The 17,462-nt window shown below is 31.9% G+C and overlaps 1 protein-coding gene and 1 long non-coding RNA gene across 3 annotated transcripts; both read right to left on the reverse strand.

Annotated features, from left to right (window-relative positions):
• Positions 1-658: 658 nt before the first annotated feature.
• Positions 659-4,344, reverse strand: LOC133285136 (actin-97-like). The gene is made up of 5 exons (XM_061482310.1): positions 4,189-4,344; positions 2,627-2,696; positions 2,090-2,483; positions 1,170-1,783; positions 659-1,063 (listed from the first exon to the last, which is right to left on the reverse strand). Exons 2-5 carry the CDS (start codon positions 2,684-2,686, stop codon positions 998-1,000), a joined length of 1,134 nt encoding a protein of 377 aa, XP_061338294.1. The 5' UTR covers positions 2,687-2,696; positions 4,189-4,344; the 3' UTR covers positions 659-997.
• A 6,218-nt stretch (positions 4,345-10,562) lies between these two features.
• LOC133285130 (uncharacterized) lies at positions 10,563-12,706 on the reverse strand. 2 transcript variants are annotated; one of them, XR_009747975.1, is made up of 3 exons: positions 12,655-12,706; positions 11,637-11,835; positions 10,563-10,852 (listed from the first exon to the last, which is right to left on the reverse strand). It is a non-coding gene; the product is annotated as an uncharacterized LOC133285130 (long non-coding RNA). The 2 variants fall into 2 exon arrangements; XR_009747974.1 differs by lacking the exon at positions 12,655-12,706 and adding an exon at positions 11,991-12,048.
• Between the last annotated feature and the right edge of the window lie 4,756 nt (positions 12,707-17,462).

Genomic DNA, 17,462 nt, shown 5'->3' on the forward strand with positions numbered 1-17,462 from the left:
AGAGAGAAAAAGTGGGTGATTTTTTTTAATTTAAAATTTAAATAAAATTTATTTTTCTGTGTCTATCTCTCTCTTAAAAGAAGAGAGTGTTATTTACAAAAAAAAAAAAAAAAAAAAAGGAAGAGAGTGTTATGTCATTTAAAATAACAAATATTTTTCCCAAAGTAAATATATATTAACTATTAAATCATAACAAGTTAAAATCACGTTTACATTCTTATTTCTTACTCACATTCTTACTTTAAAAAGCCTTATCCGAATTATAGAAGGTCCATCCAAGATTAAATAAAACAATAAAAACATAAAAGATACAACTGAAAAATTAGTAATGGAGGAGCCAAATTAAATAAAAAAAAGGGCAAAACAAATAAAAATAATTTCACCCGTTATAAAATTGAATAGTCCTAAATAAAATAAAATGAAGAGGGTAATTGCAAAGAATTCAGTGGGACGATGAGAATAAAAAATTGCAAATAATATTTCCCTACAAAGAAAACTAGTATCACATGATTTGCTCATAACATCAGTTAAAAGAACAAAAATAATTTTACAAAAAATAAAAACATTACGAATGAAGGAAAAGAACTTTAAATTACAGCTGGGATAAGAGCTGCAAGATATATAATTTGCAGTGAATTAACTAGGAATTGCATTCGGTAAGTTAAATTTGTAACTCAAGGAGATCAAGGACTATAATTTTGCATATAAATTCAAGGGCACACGAGTAGTTTAATAATCCCAGCTAATTCATAGGCAGAATGAACCAGTCAAAAACTTATAAATAGAGAAAAGAACTGGACCATTTTGAAAAGAAAAGAAAAGAAAAAAACAAAAAACAACTCCTCGCCTTCTGCAAATCATCACTCCCAACATAAATAATAATAACATCAACGGATAACAAAAGCTAGAATGAAAGGGTTTCAAGCTGCACTGCTTCCCAAGGAATCATAACAGTAGTCTTTCTTTCCCTTCAATAACCCTATTTCTCAAAACAGTTTTAGAAGCATTTTCTGTGCACAATTGATGGTCCAGACTCATCATATTCTGCCTTTGCAATCCACATCTGCATTCAAGAATAGTTTGTCTCATTAGCAATCATATATTTTTATTTGAACGCATCTCACAATAACATTCCAATAAAGAGATAAGAATGAAGGAACAGAACAAACCTGCTGGAAGGTGCTAAGGGATGCCAAGATAGAACCACCAATCCAGACACTGTATTTTCTCTCAGGTGGCGCAACCACCTTAATCTTCATGCTGCTGGGAGCTAATGCAGAAATTTCCTTGCTCATTCTATCAGCAATGCCTGGGAACATGGTTGTTCCTCCTGAAAGGACAATGTTACCATACAGGTCTTTCCTGATATCAACATCACATTTCATTATGGAGTTGTATGTTGTCTCATGAATGCCTGCTGCTTCCATTCCTATCATGGATGGTTGGTACAGAACCTCTGGACATCTGAAACGCTCATCACCAATAGTGATTACCTGACCATCGGGCAACTCGTAGCTCTTCTCAACGGAAGAGCTGGTCTTGGCTGTCTCCAGCTCTTTCTCATAGTCAAGGGCAATGTAAGCCAGCTTTTCTTTCACATCCCTCACAATCTCACGCTCTGCTGAGGTGGTAAAAGAATACCCACGTTCAGTCAAAATTTTCATCAAGAAATCAGTTAGGTCACGACCAGCCAAGTCAAGACGAAGGATGGCATGTGGGAGGGCATAACCCTCATAGATAGGTACAGTGTGGCTGACACCATCACCAGAATCCAGCACAATACCTGCAGAGAATAAATAAAAGTCAATTACAGGACATGTGATAGCTTCAAAACAGTTTTCTACAATTTCAAAATGCATCCCAGCTCACACAAGGTGCTTCTTCCCCCATTTAGTGGCATTGAGTGAAACAATACCCAATCAAAAGAATAATTTTCAGTTATACCAATGTTTCTGAAAAAGGCACATAAAACATAGAGGCTTTCTTGATGCACATGGATGTCGTCATTTGGCAATCTCAATCTAAAAACCTCCAGGTAAGTTCAAATTATATAAACCGAACCTAATCAAACAATTCAAAAATTGCTTACCAGTTGTACGACCACTTGCATAAAGTGAAAGAACAGCTTGAATGGCTACATACATAGCAGGGGTATTAAAAGTCTCAAACATGATTTGGGTCATCTTCTCACGGTTAGCCTTGGGGTTAAGAGGAGCCTCAGTTAGCAGAACTGGATGCTCTTCTGGGGCAACACGAAGCTCATTATAGAAGGTATGATGCCAAATCTTTTCCATATCATCCCAATTGCTCACAATTCCATGTTCAATGGGGTACTTGAGAGTCAAAATACCACGCTTAGACTGTGCCTCATCACCAACATATGCATCTTTTTGGCCCATGCCAACCATCACACCAGTGTGACGAGGACGACCTACAATGCTGGGAAACACAGCACGTGGGGCATCATCTCCAGCAAATCCAGCCTGAAAAGTTACATTGCAATTAATTTTCTCAAATTCACAGAAGTAAGATTAATGTAAAATGAAATTCCAATAAAACCTACATATGTATCTCATTGGGTAATATTTTTAAACAAACTTAATATAAAAGAAGATCCATGCTGCACCTTAACCATTCCTGTTCCATTGTCACAAACAAGAGGTTGAATATCCTCAGCTTCTGCCATCTTCTACTATCTGCAGGATAAAATGACGAATACTCTGTAGATGTTCACTTTTTCTAACTTTCTATAAACACAGCCAATAATAGAGCAAAGGGGAATTTCAAATGCAAAAAGACCTACAATAATCTTTTTTATTTTCCCCACTTCCTCAACTTAATATGACAAACTGACAAAGCAATATCCCGAAGCCAAGAATTCCTTGATAGGATATCATAATTAAACCATGAATTTAGCCAAATCAATTTCAATAATGGTTATAGTTTACAAACAAAAAAGATGTCCAAGGATTCACACAAACGGTGAGCTAAGCAGTTACAACCATGCATAACACAAAGGATAAACATAGATGCTTTAATCTTATTCTTATACATCCCCATCTTTTTCTTTTTTTTAATTTTTCCATTCCATTGAGCATATTAGTCCTACTACAGCAATTTCAAATTTACATCCAATAAGTTGACCAAAAAACTACTGTACTGGCATATCATGGACACTGCCGCAAGCAATAAACAACTTGGGTAAATGACCATCAGATAGATACTGAACTTTGAAAAGAAACTAGTATATCTAATTGCATAATACACACAAATGTGTTCCAACATAGTAACACAGATACACGTACCAACTCCACCACTGACACCCACCCATACATACATCCTACATTCGTCGGACAAGGGCAAAGAGGTTGGCAAAAGAATAAAAAGTTGATTAAACAACACCGTGAACCATAATATTTGATTGTTCAGAGGGTGGGGGAGCACTCAGAACGTTGAAAATATCCAAAGAAAGGGTTCACAAGCATAACATTATTACATTTCCTTTTCAGTATCTCTTCTTTCTCTTTTGAGAGGAAGGTTCAGCAATGTCACCTTCATTCCAACTATTGTTAATTAATTGCATCATGTCAAAAAGTAAACAGCAAATCATTCTGTTCTCTCAATCCAAAACAACAAATTCAGATTCTTTCCCTACTCATCTGTAAACAACTTTTAACAGAACATGCTTAACAATGATAGATCCATCCTCACTGACCAAAAATCTCAAAAACACAAACACCAATAGTGAATAATGTAATAATTCAATTTTAAACCAATCAAAAATATTTTTTTCTTCAAAGTAAAAAAAAAAAAAATTAAAAAAAAATACCCACCACATAAAAACACCCAGATCGATCAATTAAAAACTACACAGATTATAAAAAATGAATGAATCATAAAAAAACCATAAATCTAACAAGAATCCAACCCTCTAACAGCTAATTTCCTTTCTTATTTAGAAAAAAAAAAATAGAAAAAGGAAAAATGATAAATTTCTCACACACAATTGAATAAATCAAAATCCAAGAATGACCCATTTGAAATCCAACTACCCAGCAACCAATAAAACCAAAACGAAGAATGATCCATGCGAAATGATAAAAAAAAAAACTCAAAATTCAAAGCTGCAAATTCAAAAGGGAACAGATCCAAGCGAAACCGAAACGGGATCGAGGAATAGAAACGGACCTTGGAAAGGGAAATGCCAAAAGTGATGGAAGGCAAAGAGCTGAAGAGAATGCACAGAGGTAAGAGGAGAAGAAGAGAGACCAAATGAGGATGAAGAATGAGTTTCAATATAAAAAAGCAACAGATGCCATGCTGACCGTTCGATTCTTATGGTGTTTGGCTTGCCCCTATTCCTATTATCGTAAAGTGTTGTTAAATAGCAATAGTTTGACACATTTTTTATACCGTGTGGTTCGTGAATATTAAATCGAAACATGTAGAAATATAATAAAAAATATTTTAAAATATTTATTTAATTATTTCTTTTATTATACAAATTTTTTATATTGATTTTTGAGTTTAAATCACCAATCAAATCTTTATTTTCTTTAATTTATAGGAACAGGGCAAACCAAACACCGGAAGAATTGAATTAGACACAAACAATAGAAATCATGAGGGATACAACTTTTACTTAAAATAACATAATTTTATGTTATTTAAAAGAACAATTATTTTTTATTTCCTTATTAATAATAATATTTTAGATTTTTTAATTTAAATCATAAATCAAAATTTTTTATATTAAAATTAAAAATTTGGATTTAATTTTCATATCATATATACGTATTGTATCATACGATACAGTATCGTATCATCCGATACAAATCCTTTTCTGATACACCCTACGATACATATCGTTGTGCTTGTGAATCGTATCGTGTATCGTACGATACTGATAACTATGATTATCATAATAATTATTTAAGATATTAATTTTTTTATATCAACTTAATATCACTTTGACATGAGTTGGTTCCCCAATATTAGGGGTGTTTGCGGTCTGGATTGGATCGGTTTTGTAAGCAAAAATCATCCGATCCAATCCCTTCGGTTTGATTATATAATCATTCATTCGGTTTCGATTCTTTTTCAAATCCGATCCGATCCGATCCAATCCAATTTTTTTCGGTTTGGATTGGATCGGTTTTCGGTTTTTTAAAAATCCTAAAATTTATTTCATAATTATTGTGCAAATAACATCTTTTGTATATATTGACTTTGTAAATATTTTTTTTTTTGAAATACAAAAGCATTACTAAATTATAATATAGTTTTCTTTTTTTGACAATGAGATATGAAGCTCTACAAAGATAAAATTTTGTTGACGAAATGCGACTAGATTTTTTCTTTGGTTTAGTTGATGGGTTAATGGGTTTTGGATTTAGAAATTTTTGGGCTATGATTGGAGAAAGACCCAAGTAGGTAGAGAAAAATTAATATATCGGATCGGTTTTCATCAACCCATCCAAAAACCGATCCAATCCAATTAAAATTTGCGGTTTTTTTTCGGTTTTTGGTTTTTCGGTTTTCGATTTATTCGGTTATTGGTTTTTTGGTTCGGTCACCGCGGTTTGAATCGATTTGGATCGGTTGATAAACACCCCTATCCAATATTAGTAGCTTTTAATTCTTTTAGCCGTGACTAATCCTTAGTCGGGATTTAGTCATAATAAAAACTCTTTTACTAATATATTAAAATATAAATAGCTTAAAAACATTTTATATTTATACTTAAAAAAATATATATTATATTGATAATGAGTTAAAATTAAATTAAAAAAATTTGAAAAAACCATAGCGATTCTCAAACCAATAATGTAATTCCCAACTCAAATGTGAAGGGTAGTTATAGAGTCGGCAAAACGGACTAACCCAGCTCGACCCTGCCCAATCCATTTGCAACTCGAAAAAGAAATGAGTCGGGTTAGAGTTGACTCGCGGGTTGCCTCGAAAAAATAGAAAAAAAAATTAAAATTGTCAAACTTATCCAGTACATGTGATGAGAAAGCTAAGGAAATGATTTTCATTTGATATAAGATATTTACTGCAAAAGAAAACACTTGATATAAGATATTTAGCTGTTGAGTATAATTAAATTATCATATTACAAGACCAAAACTACAACTAAAAATACATCACAAAAGGTTCAATACTTCATTAAAAGTTTCCAAACAAAATATTTCAAGTCCAAGCAGCGAAGGCAACAACGACAAAGAATGCGTTTAGGATTTATTTTTTAGGTTTCTACTTTTTTTGAACACATCTGACCCCCTTATTTTTTTAATAAATAAAAAATGAATAGCTCGCGAACTAATTTGCGGATTGGCTCAATTTTTTTTGAACTGTCTCGAATTGTCAGCTTATTTTCTTGTCAACCCAACGTGGCTCAATGTTGGTTACGAGTCACTTTTGCCATCCCTAGGTAGTTATAACAAATAAAATTACTTGTTAATTTTATTAATAAAGAAAAAATTTATTAAAAAAATTATAAATAAATATTACTGGTTAATGATATATTACATTTATATAGCTTCATTTATAGTTAAAATAAAAATGGCTACATTACCTTTTGTAGAGTAGTTATGTGATGTCATATGTGTAATAGTTGAGTAGCTAATAATTGTAAACAAAATTTTATATTATTCATGCAGTTAAAGAAGAAATACATAAATATTCATTGAATAGTTGTTTATTTTCACTAGTGGCTAACTATAATAAATACTTTTATTTTTATAAAGATGGAGAAAGTTATTAAAAAACATTTAAATGACTATTATTATTTGTTGGGTAGTTATTTGTTCTTTTAAGTAGTTAACAAATAAGGCCGTTATATTTATCATTCATTTAGATTTATCACTCTTATTATTTTTTAATTACTGTTAAATTAGATTTAAATCAATTGCTGTTAATTTTTTTTCACTCTCTTTAATCTCATCCGTTTTTAAAAAAATATTCTATATATTAAATCTATGAAATTAAGAAGAATCTTGGAAATAACTATTGCTTTTTTATATACTTTTATTTGTTTCTAATGAATGATTATTGCTTTTACTAAAGATATTTTTTTCATTAAGTAAAATATAATAAATCCGCTCTCCAAATAATTTTGTATGATTTTTTAATTACTTAAAATTTTTATTTTTATTTTTATTCAATCGGCTTGGTGCTTTTTTTCTTTTTGCAAAATTAATTACGAGGTTAGAGCCAAAATTGAAAAAAAAGAAAGAAAAAAGAAACATTGGACGAAAATAACAGCATAACTTTCGGACACAATGCATGAAAAAACAAGTAACAACAGATTGAGGAAGAGAAATTAGCGCGGGTACAACAGAATATGTATATATTTAAGGGGAAAAATTCATTTATAAACTGTTTTTACAAATTACATCAAGTATGACCGGTCATAAATTCTTAATTGAAATATGACATTGACAAGTCATATTTAGCGTAATTTATAAATAATTTTTTTGTAAATATAATATTTTTCTATATTTGAAGGATTATGATAATTTGAGAAAGAGTAGAATTTGTTTGAGTCAATGTCTGTAATAAATAGCCTATTCTTTCGCTCATACTTATAAAAAAGAACGGACTACAAAAAGTTAAAGCACTCCTTTCCTCTAATGATGGAGTGGCAACCATGAAAGATTCGAGGGACACCATTTGTTTAGGATATGCAACCTTTTTTTATGATCAATTTTCACTTTATAGTATCCACTTTACAATAAAATATGCATGGATTTTGCAACCAGCACACCACAAATAGTTGTTCAGCACTAAAGAAATCTTCGATCCTAACTGAATATGCTCTGTCAAGTCATTCTATTGTAAGACTGCCAGCAAATATTTGAAAGGGATGGGATTGGAAAACAAGAGGGAGGAAGAGCGAAGCATTAATTGCCAGCAAAGCATTGTGTTCAAAATAAAAAGATAGAATAAAAAGAAAAAGGAATGGATATTATAAACATATATTACTAGTTGTGGTCTTACAAACGGTGACTCGTAGATGAACCCAGTATTTGCCTTTATATGGTTAGTTAGTTTTTCAGACTTTAGGCATGTCAAGATCAATTATTGGACGATTTATTGGAGGTTAAGCACAAGTTCGAGTACCATATAGGTATATAGCCAGCACAAAAGTGTTTCATTTCTAAGTTGGTGAAACTCTATCAAGGCGCGGCGCAAAAATTACATTAAATATATTGATACTAAACTATTAGGGCTTGTTTGGTGGACATGATAGGATAAGAGTAGGATATGATATGGAGCTGATAAGGATAGGATATGATATGAGGCTGATAAGCCTATATCATATCCTGTGTTTGATGAGCACCTGATTAGCAATATGATAAGATTACGTAGAAGGAGAAAGGAAAAAGAAAAAAGAAAATACAATGCAATAAATACAAATATATTGAGTAGGTGGAGATATATTGGGTAGCGTGGGAATTTATTGGATATTTAATATTGATATCCTATCCTATTGAATTCTAACTCAGCTCCTCCCATAGGATAAGAAATCATGCATTGGATAGGATAAAATGAGATAATAGGATAAGCTAATCATATCCTACTAACCCACCAAACAAGAGATAAGAGTAGGATATGATAAGTTATCTTATCCTATTTTCCTTATCAGGTGCTCCAAACGAGCCCTTATAGTGTATTAGGTTTTATTAGGTTCATAAGGAGAGTCATCAAGTCACTAGTGGGGAGGAGTTTGGGTAAATTGTATTAGGTTGTGTATTCAATTACCACTTATATCAAAAGAAGAAGAAAAAGGGGAATCATGGTTACGGTCTTACGAGAGAGAGTAGATCTGAATTTGTAGGTAAATTTTGATTATGTAACAAATTGAAAGATAATATGTAAAAAGTGACTCCTCTATAACAATTAGGAGTATTTATATGTGAAAAAGATTTTCTAACGATGAGTGAGAGAGTCATAATCATTTTTGTCCTTGTGGATTTCACAAAGTGTGAGAAACATTCTTAACTTATGCATGAAATGCACAATGAAATTTAGTATGGTGAGATAACATTTGTCTTACTTTAGTGACGAAGAGGTGTGACGTTAAAGGTTAGACCAATAAAATAGACTTATGTAGTAACAATAAACTAGGCTTGTGTCGTAACAGTTACCAACAATATTTCAAATATCAGTTAATTCAAATGTATTTGTTTTGAGATTACATTCATGATTCAGAGTATTCGGATCCTGAATTTTATTGTTATGCAGGATATAATAAGATATTGCAAGAATTGCAGCGAAAATTCAAACAGCTGATTCGAACTTTTAAGCTCTTTTTTTTTTTTTTAATTAGGACTTATATTGTGCAATATATAAAATAAGATCGGGTGTTATAGATTATAGAATGAAATTGAAAATATAAGTTGATAAACCCGTAAGGTTCATTTTGCTCATTATGTTAGATCTCATTGTAAATGTTTATACAATAGAATACATACCATCTTATAGAACAAAGTTGATATTTAATAAACTCAAACAGCAAAGGTCATATTTATATTCAATAGAAGGCAATACAGTTTTTTTATCAGATTAGAGATGTGTACTCCTTACTTTTAATTATTAAAATCAAAGCTTTTGGACGGACAGTTGAAAGAATTTGCTTATGTTTAGATTAATTTATTTTGAGTACTTTATAATTAATTTATTTTCTTGGTTTGGGCTTGTTCGTACTCGTATCATTGAGCCAATTTCCAAGTAAGCAACAGCAAAAAGGCAGACTTAAAAAGTATCATTGGGCTTGCTTGGACTTTTAAAGTTGGTGGGAACAAGTTTGTAGTTATATTGTGAAGGGGAACGTAGCTAACTAACCATTTAACTTTCCACAAGTTTATAGAATGCACCCCTTTCTCAACCCCACAAGTACTGGAAATCTGGAATAAAGCTTGACCTTTACATCACACAACATGTGACCACTTTTTCTTAAAATTAAAATTTCACCAAATAACAACTATGATTAGTTATGGGACATTCATAATAAAAAGCTTTGAATAACAACCAAATGATATTCAATATAAACACATGAGCGTATTAAACCCATCAAACACCGCGCCTTATATAAATTTCTGTTGCATTAATAGTAGTTATAAATACTATCCATCATTTCTAGTACAATCAATCCTTATCATGTACGACTGTATAAATAGCTGATATACAACCAAATATTTACTTAACTAATACAACTTTTTCCCTCAATTGAAACCGTGACACACTGACACTATTACGATTTAGAGATGATAGGGATGGTATAGTGGTACAAAAAAGTCAAGGAGCGAGTGAAAGCTTAAGTAATAGTCTTTTCTATTTATAATTATAAAAATTATTCCTATGACATGAGAACATAAGAGGGTATTTAACTTCTCCTTTTTAAATTTGCCTTGGTATTTTTAATATTGCATCCAAACACACTTAAAAACATTTAGAAGTACTTATTTGTAAGAAATAAGTTTTTTCCTTTTTAATAAAGAAAAAAAAAAGTGAATTATAAATGACTCTAAATATGCTGAACATCTCTAGAAACTTCCTTATTTTTCCCTGGTCACAAGAGTGCTGATCCCTAACACATCAGTCCTTACAAACAAAATTCCAAAAAAAGAATTAAAATTCTCCATCCGAACTAATATAATATAAAGTAACAATATGAAGAGAACAATCCTCTGTATCTCAGGCTTACTTGCAGACATAGTAAATTTTAGGCCTTAAAACTAGGCCATCTTCATGATAATAAAAAAAGAATTCACAAACGGGGAGATGGTCATTCTTTGTCATCTAGTTTCTGCTTGGTCCCATCAACTCCATCAGCTGGAGGCAATGTCTACATAGGACAAAATATGAATTAATTAATAACATTATGGCAAAATGATCTATAGGTCCTCTGAAGTGCACCCTACGCACTTTAGGAAGTAAAGTGCAAGTGATAAATGTTGATAAGAAAATCAAAAGAATATACTGGATACATATCCATGACTTGTTATTTAAGTGTTGTATTTTATAACATTATAACGAGTTTATTATTTCATCAATGGTTTAGTACTTTACTCTTTACAACGCAATGCGCAGAGAATTAAAATTCAAAATGAAAATATATGACATGATATGAAGCTTGAAGAAAAATATGAAAGTGCAATTACAAATGCAATATATCGCAGTGTTTGGATATAATGACTTGAATTTATGACAGTATGGACTTTCATGTAATGTTTGAGATATATTGTCCAGGTGGTGAAACGTATCTAACATGTATATGAAATCATGCAAGTTGAACTCAAGTTACTGTACAATATGCTCCCCTGACCCTCTCATGTAAGGATGGGCAATATCGTCACAAAAAATAGTTAACAATGGTCTCAACTGTGCATTACATTCGCAACATAAGTGAAAAGTTATTTCACAATTTGAAAGAAATGATATTTCAAATTATATAGGTTTCAATCAAGTACATAATCTCCCTATATGTTATAATAAACATGAAGCATTCAAAATTCCAACGTCAACAAATAAAACACATACCTTATGCATATTTAACTCATAAGTCACAACAATGAATCAAAAATATGCTAAAGAGAAGGCCATGAACGTGTTAGCAAGAAAAAGCTTACAAGATTAGGCTTATAGATATTGTGGACAACAGAGGCACCCGCAAGAAGAGAAAAGATAACGACCACACAGGACCAAGCCAGTGAAGGAGTCCCAGTCGGCTGCCTTCCACCTCCAAATTTTCTATTCATCCTCACAAAATGTTTCTGACTTTTTGTGTCACCCAAAATGATTTAAATACAAACTTGGGCAAAGCAACACCTTCAAATAATCAGAAACAAAACAAGCAAATAAATTGGCAATACTGATTACTTACCTTTGAGTAATTATATATACAGAGAAAAATAACTCGTTCAATTCATTCACCCAAGTAAATGCAGTTAACAACACACAGAATTGCTAAATATTAGAAAAACCTTGTATTGAAGAAGCCCAAAAGTTAGTATTTAGTGTGTCCATCAGGGCATGTATCTGTGTGGACATATAGCATAGAAGGACTAACCAAATTATTTCCACTTTAAATACTAAATACCATAATCATTGATATAAGTATATAACACACAGTGGGATCCAACTTATTGGAATACAATGCTTAATCATTCAAAAAATGACCAAGTCATTCACCTAAGTCCCCTATCAATAGTTAAACCCAAATCAACAAAATGATTGGATCATGTTAGGGAAAGCTCAATCAACATCCACGCTGGAAAGATTTCAAACAAGTTAAAATTGACATTTCATTAAATCAACCATAGAGTTGATGACTTGATGCCATAATTCTCAAAATCAAACAGTCAGTAAATTACTACAAGATATCCACAAAAAAGATAAAGCAAATTATTCATCACTTCCTTATACGACAAGGACAATGACAGATAGAAGAGAGCCAGCACCAGCAAGATTAAGTGTGCCAGGAATCAGCACAAGCATTCCGTTTTTCAGACATTATATCAAACAACTTGTAAACATGTTTTTGGAACGTGGTATTGTATTGTAATAGAAACAAACTCAGACATTGCATCAAACAGATCATGTACAATCAAGCCACTAAATCTCAATGAAATGAGCTCTGTGAATTACCTGATAATTAATGTCTCATTTTTTCAATTTTTTTTTTCTTACTGAGGTGGAGCGTGCAAGTGTTGAGGGGGGAACATGTAAGCTTTGATTATTATAATAATTTTTGTAAGTGTGGGCTTTTCAACTGGGCCTAATCCAGTGCTTCTAATTTTAGGCCTAATGAAATTATTTACTTTACTCATTATAAACATTTTTTTTGGCTGTTATAGTTTAATTTTTCAAAATAAAAAACTATTTTTTATCTTGGTTAGAAATTTACTCGCAGGACATAAAAGGAAGTTTATTTTAATTTTTCTTTTCTCAATATATCCTTATTAATTGTAAAAAATAACAACCACCATCTCAATTATTTGTATTTAAATTCATTAAAATATTTATAAAATATTATGATTCAATTAAAGAAAAATATCATATTGCCAACAATTGTGGTAACAGGTTGTAAGGTTTAGAACCTAAGATAGGGCAGTAAACTCGAACAATTTTAATTTTTTTTATTAATAAACCATTTAGTTAAGGCCCTGCATCAGAGAACAAATTTTTAAGATGAAGAGGAGGAGTTTTAGATAAGATTTATTTTCTTCAAGAGCAATTCACGTAGAATAGGCGATTCTCCTTCCAAGGAGCCCAATAGTCATGTGTGTGCATATAAAGGAGATTATTTTCCTTCATGCATAAAATATATCCTTCGTGCATAAATTATAGCAGCATGAAAAGAGATCGAGAAGTCACAAACTATTAAATTAAGTGATAGGTTTTTTTACCTATATTTTTTTTTTCTAACTTTTTCTATCACTCTTCAACACCGTAGATTAAAAGAGAAAAATAAATGTTAATTAAAATTATGATCTAATGGTCTTTTAGAGTGATAAGTAAAGATAGACAAAAAAAAGTTAAAATTATGATCTAATGATATTTTAAAGTGATAAACAACGATAGGAAAAAACAAAATAGATAGAATAACTTATTCACGCTATGATAAACTTGTAAATATAAAGACGATAAACACTGGATAACAACTTACACGCATAATAAAAGATTACCTTGTCATCTAGAAAGAAAAATATAATCAATGTAGAATAATATAACATATCGATTACTAGAAGCCTTTCAGTTTTTCAATTTTCCAATCCGCGTACAGATGTGCACTGTGCACGAGGGGACTCTATTGATGTTAATGGGAATAATTTAAGTCGTGACTTCTGATAGGAAGTCATAAATTCATTTTGTGGAATCAAGATGCATACATGTAAACAGTTGTAATTATATTAACATGGACAGGTTCAGCTAACTTTCATATTTCACAGATATAAAAGCCAACCAACCCAAGATATTCAACAATGCTAGCTATATACCTTCATTCACTTGAAAGAGAATGGCCAATAAATTCGAGGGAGTTTCTGTAGGCATTGATCTTGGCACGACCTACTCATGTGTTGCAGTATGGCAGGAACATAGGGTTTTTGACCATTATAGCCTTTTTTTAATAATTAATTACCAAATTGACCCTATTTATAAACTATTTCAAAAATTTAACCTCTCCAGAAAACATAACACCAATCTGCCCCTGTTTGACCGTTGACCATGAAGCCTACCCGGGTACACCCCTACCTACCCGGGTAAATTTTAAAATTTTTTACCTACCCGGGTACACCCCTCCCTACCCGGGTATATTTCTTGAATCTGAAAAATGTTTGAATTATTTACCCGGGTAGGGAGGGGTGTACCCGGGTAAATAATCATAAACTGGTTGTGTGCGCCCATCCTCTTTGTGTGAACAGCAAATGAAAATCTCTAAATTGAAGGACTAACGCATGGAGAACAAAATCTGAAAACAGGTTATTGATGAAAGATATTCCACTGGATCATATGCCTGAGATTAGTGAAGCAAATAATCAAGGTTCTGCTCCAACAAAGGATGCTATTACATGTCACCAGTCAGACAATTCAAAAAAATGTTCAGAATTAGAGGTGAAGGAATTGGGCGTTAACAAGCTTGAGTTGTGGAAAACTGTAAAAGAGACAACTGAAGATGGCAAGAGGAAGATGTTGGAGAGGGTTGTCTCAGATGCTCAGAAATTGGCCATTTTTAAAATGACTCTGCAAGGTTTGAAAAAGAAACCAGAAACAAAGAAGAAAAGCAAGAAGAGAAAAGCTTGAGTTATGATTATTTACCCGGGTACACCCCTCTCTACCCGGGTAAATAATTCAAACATTTTCCAGATTCAAGAAATATACCCGGGTAGGGAGGGGTGTACCCGGGTAGGTAAAAAATTTTAAAATTTACCCGGGTAGGTAGGGGTGTACCCGGGTAGGCTTCATGGTCAACGGTCAAACAGGGGCAGATTGGTGTTATGTTTTCTGAAGAAGTTAAATTTTTGAAATAGTTTATAAATAGGGTCAATTTGATAATTAATTATTAAAAAAAGGCTATAGTGGTCAAAAAGCCCAGCAACATAACAATCGAGCTGAGATACTCCACAATGACCAAGGCAACAGAATCACTCCTTCTTTTGTTGCTTTCACAGACAAACAAAGGTTGATAGGCGATGCTGCCAAAAATCAGGCAGCCATCAATCCATCCAACACTGTCTTTGGTAATTCATCTTCTTCTTTTTTCATGATTCTCTCATTTCCTTTTAGCAGTACCAACGATACAAAACCATCGTTTTCATTTTTATCTTTGCAGATGCAAAGAGGTTAATCGGAAGGAAATACAACGATCCCATGATTCAGAATGATGTAAAGCTATGGCCATTTAAGGTAAGGAAGCTGAAGAAACTGAGAGATATTAAGAGATTGAGAGAATGTGTAAGGAAGCTGAAATTTACAAAGCTGAAGATATTAAGTACCAGAAGAAGGTTAAAGCAATGAAGGCCTTGGATGATTACCTTTACAATATGAAGAAAGTTATTAAGGAAAATTATTTGAGTTCCATGCTTCCCAAGCTAGATATGATTAAAGATCAAATGTGCAATTAGAAAGGGCAAAGATTTGGTTGATGGCTACCAGCTGAAAGAAGAGTATGTGTTCGTTAACTATTTGAGGGAGCTTGAGGTCATGTTTGAATCCGTTTTGGCCAAGATCAACCATTGTAGCTCTGATGAGGAAAGTGACCTGGAATAATATTAATCAAATCTTGCAACCTCTGTTCACGGTTCTGGCTATTGCTTCCTATGAAATTTATACTAAATAGGCCGTGTTTATATTAATTTTTCTCAGTAATCAAATAAACAACAGAGTGTTTATACCCATTACTGACCACCGAGTGCGGCACCAATACACTAAAAATACTCTCGCTTTAACTTCTTTTTTCGTGGCGTTGCAGTTTGGTAGATGTAAAAAAAAATTTACGTACAAATTACGATTTTTAGGAATACGATGAAAAAATGAGTTTTCTGAAAATATTATCAAAAAATTGTTTGGTAGACTAACATATTTCTGAGAATATTGGTTTAATTTTCTTGATACTATGTTTAGTTGTATTAAATTTTTTCTTGCCATAGAAATCCTAAAATATCACCTCCTGGATAGTATTCCTGGATGATTTTTTCAAAAAAATTTACACACAAAATAAAATCCCAGAAAAATTAGATTTCTTGGAAAAATTTTAAAAATCTTGTACCAAACGTGAATAAATAAAATTATTACTTTCAGTTTTTCGAGAATTCTAAAAAAATCCTTGTACCAAATTGCTCCTTGTGCTTTTACTTTTTAATGCCCTCATTCAACAGTTTTTTTTTTTAATTTGTTTCGATATCAGTTTCGTGTAATTTCATATTTTATAGTTTAATTATTTTTTAAAAATATTTGAATATTTAATAATTCAGCCAAAATTTCAATGTGTTTTGGCATTGGGAAAAAAAATTAAAAAATGAATAAAAGAAAAAGCATATCCAAAAGATCAGAACAAAGTTGAAATATAATTTGGAGAGAAAATAAGGAAGATTTTGAAATGTTTCAGTATTTTAAATTAATGTTATTAAAATTAGCTCAATCATTAATTTGGTAATTTATTTTTTTGAAATTTATTTTTAAAAAAAATTCGAGACTAATCGAACCGATTAAATGATCAGTTCACTGGATGTCGAATTGACTCGGTCAGTCCGGTCTAATTCTTACAAGATTATTCCAAATAATGATTGAGAAGAGACGCTTGTGGAACCAAAGCAATCCGGAGAGGATCGCCGTTGGTCTTTTTATTCAGTTCAAGGTAAAACTATTATCCTCTATGCTTGAAGTTTGGTCTTGAATGCTGCACCCTCTCACTCACTCACCAGCTTTCTCTTTCATGCCTCACATGTCACAACTGATGCTTGCTTCAACTCACTATCTCTCTTTTGCCAACCAAACATGTGATTTCAGAACATGTAATTTTTTGTGTGTGGGTCCCGTACAATATTAAACGATGAATATACTCCTAGAAGGTTAACAAAATTACCCGATAATATATCTATCAAAAAAAAAAAAAAATTACCCCATAATTAATGTACAATCAAGCCACTAAATCTCAATGAAATGAGCTCTGTGAATTACCTGATAATTAATGTCTCATTTTTTCACTATTTTTCTTTTCTTTTCTTACTGAGGTGGAACGTGCAAGTGTTGATGGGGAACATGCAAGCTTTGATTATTACTATTATAATTGTTGTAAGTGTGGGCTTTTCAACTGGGCCTAATCCAGTGCTTCTAATTTTAGGCCTAATGAAATTATTTAGGTAAATTGGTGAACCTTTACTCATTATAAACATTTTTTTGGGTGTTATAGTTTAATTTTTCAAAAAAAAAAAAACATTTTTTCATCTTGGTTA

Source organism: Gastrolobium bilobum, unplaced genomic scaffold, assembly GCF_033153095.1.
Source record: "Gastrolobium bilobum isolate Gb01-03AN ecotype WA unplaced genomic scaffold, APGP_CSIRO_Gbil_v1 utg7917, whole genome shotgun sequence".
Taxonomy (NCBI): Eukaryota; Viridiplantae; Streptophyta; class Magnoliopsida; order Fabales; family Fabaceae; genus Gastrolobium; species Gastrolobium bilobum.